Source organism: Rhea pennata, chromosome 19 (genome assembly GCF_028389875.1).
Source record: "Rhea pennata isolate bPtePen1 chromosome 19, bPtePen1.pri, whole genome shotgun sequence".
In the NCBI taxonomy this organism is placed as follows: domain Eukaryota; kingdom Metazoa; phylum Chordata; class Aves; order Rheiformes; family Rheidae; genus Rhea; species Rhea pennata.
The window spans coordinates 422,882-431,959 of NC_084681.1; the positions used below are offsets into that span (position 1 = coordinate 422,882).

The 9,078-nt window shown below is 57.6% G+C and overlaps 2 protein-coding genes across 2 annotated transcripts; both read left to right on the plus strand.

The window, feature by feature from the left end:
- The first annotated feature begins 968 nt into the window (after positions 1-968).
- On the plus strand, positions 969-3,117 carry PPP1R27 (protein phosphatase 1 regulatory subunit 27). Its single transcript, XM_062591775.1, has 3 exons — positions 969-1,528; positions 2,585-2,735; positions 2,904-3,117. The coding sequence occupies exons 1-3, from the start codon at positions 1,366-1,368 to the stop codon at positions 3,025-3,027; spliced, it is 438 nt and encodes a 145-aa protein (XP_062447759.1). The 5' UTR covers positions 969-1,365; the 3' UTR covers positions 3,028-3,117.
- A 301-nt stretch (positions 3,118-3,418) lies between these two features.
- MCRIP1 (MAPK regulated corepressor interacting protein 1) lies at positions 3,419-5,737 on the plus strand. Its single transcript, XM_062591812.1, has 5 exons — positions 3,419-3,486; positions 3,573-3,615; positions 3,685-3,803; positions 3,928-4,026; positions 4,176-5,737. Exons 2-5 carry the CDS (start codon positions 3,608-3,610, stop codon positions 4,238-4,240), a joined length of 291 nt encoding a protein of 96 aa, XP_062447796.1. The 5' UTR covers positions 3,419-3,486; positions 3,573-3,607; the 3' UTR covers positions 4,241-5,737.
- The last annotated feature ends 3,341 nt before the right edge of the window (positions 5,738-9,078 follow it).

Genomic DNA, 9,078 nt, shown 5'->3' on the forward strand with positions numbered 1-9,078 from the left:
GTCAGACTTATCACTGGTGGGCGTTCAGGAAAAAGTTAAGTTGTAAAAGTGGCAGAATGACTTTTCTATGACTCTTTCCTGACAGGCTATATATGTGCATATGTCATTGTTCTGACTGAACAGGCTGCAATAGTAGGAAGCAGAGCACATTATGTTCACGTATCTGAAATGACCAAACCTATGATGGGGCAGAAAGGATGGAGGAACAGTTGTTGCTTGAATCCCTGGCTGGTGTGAAAGACTCCTCAGTGAGCAGACAACCCATTTCAGCTCCTTGACAGCTAGAGCTGGGGAGTAACAAGTGCAGGAACTGTCTGGTGGTGATGCTATTCCTCAGGTATTCTTCTGAAGCTGTTCTGCAGCAGCCTACCCTTGTGCAGCAGTTGCACCTAAAGTCTTAGAGTTCAAAATTTTAAGCAGGACTACAACATTGAACCTCATAGTCTTGCATTTTACTCCTCTGACTTTGTTTTCTGCATCACTGATGATATCCAACAGGCTAGTGGTGTGCTCCATGCTTTGCTGTACTCTTGCCTTGCAATTGTGCTGGCCAGCATGGCTCATTCTGCTCCCTTTCAGGTCATCTGATGCAACTACTGAAGAATGACTTATCTCTGAATGTATTCGGTACTATAGCTCTGACATATTTGTGTTACTTTAGGTAATCAGTATGTGGTGGCTGGTTGCTGTTGCTTGATAATAAAGGGGCTGCGTCTTTTCCTGGTTTGTCAGGGGGAGCCAGAACTTGCTGCTGGGAAGTCCTGTTTTCAGGCCCTTAGGCTCTTCTGAAGGGCTATCCATACACAAGCAACAGATTTGACCCTTGGATGGGCACACAAACAGGTGGGTGGTAAGATGAGACACCAACTTCTGCCCAAAAGTGGGAGGCTGCAGGCTGAGGCGGCTCGATTACAAAGTATCATGGCAAATAGCATGAGCTGCATATCCTCAAAATAGCCCACAGGAGACTATATAATGAGATGCCCCTGGAGAACCATCAGTCCTGGCCCAAGAGCCTGCGAGCGAATTGTGTGCACCCAGCGCCACCTCCTGTGTGCTGCATGGGAGTATACTGAGAGCCTGGGGGACTCTGCTTCTTCCCTGTTTGCAGCTGCTGGAAAGGAACCACGCTTCAGAGCAGGCGGATCAGCAGAGGCGTAGCTTCCATCATACCTAACTTAATGAAGAACTGACCTGAAAGGTTCAAGAGGGGAAAGCAGTGCTTCAAGGACAGCAAGTGGTAGGGCTGAGCAGTGACCAACTCCGGCTGTTCTATTCGCCTTGCCCCTCCATGCCTCTGTCCTTCCTCCTCTTTCCCAGTGTCTTAAGGCTGGTATCAGCACGAAGGACTATTATCCAGTCTCAATGCCACGGTACAGTCGGTACGCCAGGAGACTGAGAGCCTCTCGCACTGTGCACTTTCCCAATGATGTCGTCTTTCAGGACCACATCAGGCAGGGGGACCTGGAACAGGTGGGCAGATTTATTCGTGCCAGGAAGGTCACTTTGGACACCATCTACCCTTCTGGTGAGTGCTCTTGGGGTTGGCACAGCTGAAAACCATATGGCAGCATGGTTTGGCTGGGCTGCAGGGGAGAAGAAAGAGAAGGGTGAGGCTGGGCACAAGCTGTGGGCCACCCCTGGCAGGGTGACAGGTTGAAACCAAGTTGTTTTCCTACCTAGTGAGGCATACCACCCACAGATATTGCCAGATAGGGCCCAGGAGAGCCCCGTGTCAGGACCCTGGCATGCCCCCTTACCCACATGGCCAGCGTAGGCTGCAGGAAAGGGGGAAGCTCACCATCTGGGTCTTTTCAAAGCATGGCATTGCACCTACAGTATCATGTGACCTAGAAAAGCAGCAGGCAAAAAAAGGTAATGATAAAGGGAGCATAGGTGAGTAGCTAGATGACACTGGGGGACTCCTGTCTTCTGTCCTGATTTGGAGAGTTGGGAAAAGCCAGGTTCTGTTGGTTTCCCACAAATGCTGTTCTATCTCTTGTGCACGCATGGATCTGCGGACTTGAGGAATAAATGCTGCAGGAGAAGGCATTGCAGCATGTTTACACCCAGCTTCACTAGAAACTGTTTAGGGAATGCCTCAATCCACCCTGGCTAGTGTGAGCCTAGATTCGTCCCTCTCCTGAGCTGTGGCCTCTGCTTCTGGCTTCTGCTCTCACAGTTCTCGAGACTGTCTCAGAAGGCCCCAGGCTCCCTCCTTGCTGTACTGCTTACCTCATTCCCGGCTCTGCAAGGGACTTGCAACGCTTGGACGGAGCAGGACATGAGACGTGTTTGGAGCTCACCCCTGAGGCCGCCAGGGGCTCGGGGCAGGGTCTGGTGCAGCTCCCTCTCCTCAACGGTTCTGCCTCACCAGGCAGGGGCCATGGGGCTGCCCGTTTTGAGATGGGGCATTTGCACTGCAAAAGGGGAGTCGAATCCTTTTGCTGCCCCAAACAGATGGTCCCTGTCCCTTTCCCAAACCATCATCTCCCCTCTAACAGGGATCTGCCAGTGCCCCTCTCCTGGGCATGGGCAAGGTGCAGGCTCACAGCGCTGGAGTTAACAAGCCCCCTCTCCCCAGGCATGGCAGCCCTCCACGAAGCCGTGCTCACGGGCAACCTGGACTGCGTCAAGCTCTTGGTGAAGTACGGTGCCGACATCCACCAGAGAGACGAGAACGGCTGGACGCCCCTGCACATGGCCTGCAGCGATGGCTACGCGGACATAGCCAGGTGAGGAGTGGCGCGGCTCGGGGTGGCCGCGGCCCCCGCTCCGGCGGCAGGCCCCGCTCCGGCACGGTGCCGACGTGCCGCCTGGGTGGGGCGTCCGGCCAGCGGGCCGGGGAGAGGCGGGGGCCCTCACGGCCCCGCCGCCGGCGCTCACGGCCCCGCTCCCGGCAGGTATCTCATCTCCCTCGGCGCCAGCCCGGAGGCCACCAACGACGCCGGGGAGAAGCCCGCGGACCTCGTGGACCCTGAGTACAAGGAGCTGGTGGAGCTCTTCGAGGCCGCCACCATGGACTGAGGCCGGGCGGGGGTCGCGGGGAGCAGCGGGCCTCGCTCCGGGCCCTGAGCAGCGGCGGCGGGGCCGCGCCTCTGCCTGCAGGGCGGCGGCGCCTGGGCTGGGCCCGGGCGGGCGGCGCGGGCGGCGGGCTCGCTCGGCGCCGCCTCTCGGGAGGCGCTTTGTACTTTTCCAATAAAGCACCTCGAACCTGGCCTGCGCCGGTCCCTGCGCGCCGGGCGGCCGGGGGCGGCGGGGCCGGGCGGGGGGCGCCGGGGCCGAGGGGAAGAGGGGCGGAGCGCCGCCGGGGGCGGGGCCGAGGGAAGCGGGGCGGAGCGCCGCCGGGGGCGGGGCCAGGGCGTCGGGGGCGGGGCCGCGCCGCGGGGGCGGGGCCGGGCCCGGCGCCGGGGAGCGGCGGCGCCTGCGCGTGGCGGCGCTTCCGTCGCGGCCTGGCGGTGAGCGGAGGCGGGAGCCGGGGCCCAGGTGAGGGGCGCGCGTTGCCATGGCGACGGGCGGGGGGCGGCGCGCGGCCTAGCCCCGGCCTCGCCGCTCTCTCTTCTCCCTTGCAGCCGCGCCGCGCCGCCGCCTCACGGACGACGCCATCATGGCCAGGTGAGCGCAGCGCGGGGCCCCCGCGCCCCCTCGGGGAGCCCCCGGCTCAGCCCTGCGCTTCGCTTGCAGCTCCCCCGTGTCCCGCGTGGTCTACAACGGCAAGCGGAGCGGCGGCCCGCGCTCCCCCGGCACCGGCAGCGAGATCTTCACGCCGGCCCACGAGGAGAACGTGCGCTTCATCTACGAGGGTGAGCGGGGGGAGGCGGCGGGGCTGGGCCGCGGCCGGCGGGCGGCCTCCGGGGCGCTTTGGGCCTGCGCCGCGGCCCGCGTGGCGCCCTGGGGCGAGCCGCCCCCCTCACCCGTGTCCCCCAGCCTGGCAGTGCGTGGAGCGCGACCTGCGCAGCCAGATGGGCTCCGAGCGCGGCCTGGTCGAGGAGTACGTGGAGAAGATGCCGAACCCCAGCCTCAAAGGTGCGTGCGCCTGGGGGGGCGCTCCCCGGCTTCTTCCCGCCCTCCCTGGCTGGAAGGGGGCAGCGGGGAGCTCCCCCGGGGCTGGGGCGGCAGGGGGGCCCCGCTGTGCAGGCCTCTGTCGCCAGAGCATCTCCTTGCCTTTCCTGCAGCATTTAAACCTGTCGACTTGGGGGATCTGAAGAGGAGGAACACACAGGATGCCAAGAAGTCCTAAGGCAGGTTGTCCCTGCGGATTTGGCTGGTCTCCTAAGGTCCTCAAGCAGATTTAATTTGAGATTTTTTTGTGTTGATTTTTCCTCCTCTGGTCTGTACTCTGCCCTTGGGAGAGCTGGTCAGCTTTGGGGCTGGCTCTGAAGCTGCCTGAATTCAAACATGCATAGAGGCTCAGTGAGGATGCCCAGAGCCTGTTGTAATGGATTCCTGACCCTCAGCCATAGCTTTCTCTGGCCTCAAGCTGTCCTTTCCTACTTCATGCCAGGCTCACAAATCACTTGCTCTCCTTTCATCTCTGTCCCTGGTGAGTCAAGTCCTTAGGCTTGCTGGAGCCTGGTACATGGCAGGGCAAAGCAGAGCAGCTGTGTCTGTCAGTAGAGACAGCACTAGTTTTCTGCTTCCTTCTGTGTACCAAGGATCCACAGTAGCTGGAGTAGGCCGAGGTGAGAAGGAAGGAGAGTGAGTTCCTTCTTTGTGCCTTGAGAAGACAGGCAGCCCCAGTCCAACACCAGGTAGTACAGCAACCCTTTTTGCAAGTGACTGATGGGCAGGTAACACTGTGCCTGTTCCTTGCTTTCTTGTGGGAGGACTCAGGTGGTACCTGGGCTGCTAATGCTTGGGACTAGTCAGTGCTGCCAAAGCTCTTGGGTCCATATCAGAGGCCAGATTTTCCTTGTGCTTAGATTGGGCCAGATCCCTGTGGTGCTGGAGATAGAGCTGCTCCTCTCTCCCTGCAGATGGAGAGAGATGGGGTGTCAGCACTGGCCCCAGCCCCAAGCATCTGAGAGATGCTCAGAGGTGGAGCGTTGGGCTGTTTTTTGCTTCCCCCGCTGGCCTGGGCGCTCTGGCAGCTCCATGAGAGATAGCAGCAATGGGTTGGTTAGTGCTGGCTCTATGAGAAGATGCTTATTTGCACCCTTGTCTGAGCAACGTCCTGCTGTTTCAGTACTAACACCATTTTCCAAACATACCCTCTTACTTCCCAGGAACAACATTTAGAGTGGGAGGAGGACAGGAAAGGATGATCCCTTTAAAGAGAGCTGGTCTCCACAGCTGGCAGAAATGTCACTGTGTGGAGGCTGTGCCGATCCAGTCTAACTCATCTCGGGGTTGGCTTTCTTGGGACCCTCATTGTGGGGAAAGCTCAGGTGGTTTCTGCATGGTTACCTGTGAGCAAGGGAGGGCGACAGTACCATCCTCATACTCTTGTGAATGGAACAAGCCATGGAGCAGCTTTGTGGTCTCAGAAGACCATGGGGGAGCTAGAGGAGCAGCTGTCTGCCTGCCTGCATGTGCTCCTAGAGCTCACCGGGAGTGAGGGGGCTGCCAGGGCCTTGCCCAGCACAAAGGAGTGGCTTGTGATGTGTGCATGGTGAAGGGGGAAGTTGTGGTTGCTGTTACCTTTTCTTCGTTGAGTCATTGAGCTATTACTGTTCCTTTTTTTTTCTGTTGTCTGTCACTTGAGGAGTGTTGTAAATAAAAGCTGGTGTCCTTTTGAGCTTGCCTCTGTGAATCTGCCTGCACCTAGGTTACCTGCCACAACACCTGCTCTGTGGTTGCCTCTGTGGGACATGGGGCTGATTTGTCTGCTCTTTGCTTGCTGAGGTTGTATCCAGTTGAAGGAGCAACGTCCAGGGAACTGCTTGGCTCACTCTTGACTCTGTGGCTGTGCTGATGCCTCCATCTGGGTCTGTGAAGGCCCAGCTAGAAAGTTACCTCGTCCATGTTGCCACTGCAGGCGCTGGGCCCAGCCTGGAGGGCAGGGTGCTGCCAGACCTTTCCTTAGTTCCTGCACTGTCTGTGCCTTGCAGTTGTATGTGCATGCTGGCCTCTCAGGGCTGGCCTATAGCCTGTTTGATTCAGTGCCCTTGTTCTTCCCTTTTTTAGAGTTTCAGATTTTCCTGTTTTGTTGTTTAAATCCTCTACTTTCTATTTTAGACTTAAGTCCTAGTTTTAGACTTATGTCAGGACTTTGTGGGTACCTTCTCAGGCCTGACCAAATCCCAAGAAGTAATGCAGAGAGCAAAGGCCACCTCTCTCTCTCTCTTTCTCACTCTCTCTCTCTTTCCCAGAAGAGATCTTGTCCTTTTATTTGCTCTGAACTCTTAGTTTCATTCCAGGCATCCACTGCCTGGCACTGAGTGCTAGTAGCACAATGCCCTTGGCCTCTGGCAGCCCTCCTGCAAGCCAGCATCCTAGGAGCTGTCTCTGGACCAAAGATTTAAATGTTGAGACTATTAATATACTCCTATCCTCTTCCCTCTACTGCTTTAATGGCATTTAACCTATACTTAGCATTGGCAGAATTTCTCAAGTGCATCTATTTACACTTTGCCATGACCCTGTTTATCTCTTACCACCAAAATATTCTGGCTAGGGTAACACGCTGGGGCATGCACTGCCCCTGTTGTGCTTCCCATCACAGGAGCATGTTGCCTCAGCTTGTCTCAATTCAGTCCCAGTTGTTGACTCCATCGGAAGGGGCCTGAGTCCACTTTGATACCCCTAACGTCGCAGCACGCACTCCACCACGGGTCCTCCTTGGGGAACAAAAGGAAAAGAATAACATTGTTAGCTATTATGGCCTAACTTTTTTGACTTTCTGCGAGATGGGGCATTTCTTGCAGCATCTCAGGATGGCTCGCTAACAGCAGTGCTGTCAGGCTTTTCCAGGTGCTTGCCAGGAAGCAAGCCAGAAGTGCCAGGGGATTCGCTCTGTATGGTCTGTCCTGGCAGTGCAGCGCTCAAGCGAGGCTGTTCTCACGCTGGAAGCCTGAGACATGCGCAGAGCTCTGTTGTCCTAGGTCCCTGTGTCTGCAGCAGATGGGAGAGGGCTCTCCTCGGCCTGCCAGCTCTAGAGGAAGGCTCTGCCTTACAGGGCAGGTGCCAGTGTCCCGCTCTGAGGAGGCGGTTGGGCTGATACCGTTAGGGCTTTGCTGCCCCTGCTTCCTTGCTATAGCATGCAGATAGGCTGCAGCTGCATTTTTTCCCCATTCTGAGGGCATAGATTTGAGAGTCTGAGCCCAAGGCAGGCATCCGGCATCTGCTAGGTACAGTGTTTCTGTGTGCTGGTGGCTGGTGTGTGGGTCTGACTGCAGAAACCCAAGCGGCCAAGCACCTCGGCCGCAGCCAGCCCGCTGCTGCCCCTGCACTCGGCGCTCCTGCCTGACGGCAGGTCTGGCTGTGCTCATCCTTCCTGGGGCCGGCGGGAGCCAAACCCTGCTCGTGCCTGGTGTGTTCCCTGGCCCCGAGGGCACCCCGGGGCCCTAGCTGGCCCTTGCTGGCCCTTGCTGTCCTCTGTGCCGTGGAGCTGGAAGGTGGCACTGAGGTTCATCTGGCAGCGCATGGAGCCGGTGCTGCCTTTGGGGCACTGGGCCTGGGGCCTTCGCGGAGGGGCAGGGTGGCAGCACACATGCACACACACGTGCACACGTGTGCATGCACACAGAGCTACGTGCGCTGTGGGAAGCTGCAGCGGTGTCAGCCGCCCTTCATCTCAGGGCTGTGCTGGAGGCTGTGCTGGTCCCTGAGCTGCGGGGAGGGGAGCACCTACAGGTCACCTGCGCGTGACTCTCGCCTTTGTCTTGTTTTTGTGGTGTTTGGGTGCTGCAAAGCTGGAGGCAATCCAGCAACTCAAGTCCTAATGAAAGAGCATACACAACTCATTTTATAAATTCATGATTTTTATAAAGACTGATAACAGACCGCAGGGGTCAATGCAGTGAAAAAGCAGAAAAGAAGTGTGAAATCCATCTGATGGAGCAGCGGGGTGGGAAGCCCCTGTGGAAGGGGGTGAAGCTGGAGGCCATTGAAATCAGACTGTTTATTTATAGAAAACAAACTTAGCAATGGTTTATTTTCACTCTGACTGGGATATGGTTTTTATCATTAGATTAAATCAGAGGAGGAAGAGAGGTATGTGTTGTATCATTGAATTAAGTAGTGGAAAGAGAGAACAGTAACAGACAGAATCTACTTAGGAGACCAATTTGCAGTGTACGATCAGCTTGATAAAGCAGGAGCGTTACTGCAAGATGGCAGGGGTGAGATGGCCGCCTCTGCGGGGACCTGCAGGAGCCACCGGGCCTCGTCCCCAAGGAGGAAGCAGGGCTTGACCACCTATAGGTGGGTTATTATTTCACCCTCATTTTCTAACGTTGTTTCCAGTTCTATAATTAATTGTTTTGTTCTTTGCTACAGTCCCCCGCAAAAAAATTGTTTGAAGCAATCACCAAAGGGCGGTTTGTTGCCAAGCCAGTCCGTGGGCCGCAGCAGCTCGCCAGGCCCAGGAGCAGTGGCGGGTCTGGGGCTGGGGCATGCACCGGTGCCGGCAGCAGCAGCACGGACCCGGAGCTGCTCGTGTTGGCCGGGCTGCTTTCCGGGCCTTCGCAGCCTGGCACGAGATGTCCCCGTCCAGTTTTGGTTGCCAAGGGAACCTGTGGGCGATGCAGGACTAATCACAGTCCCTTTGTTCTGCGGCTAGGGCGGCAGGGCTTGGCCTGTCCCTTCGTGGTCAGGGAGCGCCGGCAGCTGGGGCCTGGCCCCGCTGCGGTGGCTGCAGCCACGGCTGCCACTGGCCCAGCTCAGGTGCCACCAGCGTCCTGGCTCTGGTGCCACCAGCATCCCAGCTCCGGTGCCACCAGGATCAAAGCCCCACGCCAGGGTGGGACATGCTCGGTGCTCCAGCATCAACTCAGGGCACGACAGCAGAGGGGCTGCTCCTGGCAGCCAGCAGCGTGGGGCTGTGCTGGGGGTGGGCTGCGCCATGGGGCCAGACCAGATCTGTGTCTGTCTGGAGGTCCTGTCCTGGTGGCCATTGTGAGGTATGTTTAAATATAT

Coding starts and splice junctions, on each gene's coding strand:
- MCRIP1 (XM_062591812.1), top strand. Junction 3,804..3,927: donor CGTGCGCTTCATCTACGAGG/GTGAGCGGGGGG, acceptor CGTGTCCCCCAG/CCTGGCAGTGCGTGGAGCGC. Junction 4,027..4,175: donor GCCGAACCCCAGCCTCAAAG/GTGCGTGCGCCT, acceptor CCTTTCCTGCAG/CATTTAAACCTGTCGACTTG.
- PPP1R27 (XM_062591775.1), top strand. CDS start 1,366: ATGCCACGGTACAGTCGGTACGCCAGGAGACTGAGAGCCTCTCGCACT. Junction 1,529..2,584: donor GGACACCATCTACCCTTCTG/GTGAGTGCTCTT, acceptor CCCTCTCCCCAG/GCATGGCAGCCCTCCACGAA. Junction 2,736..2,903: donor GGCTACGCGGACATAGCCAG/GTGAGGAGTGGC, acceptor CGCTCCCGGCAG/GTATCTCATCTCCCTCGGCG.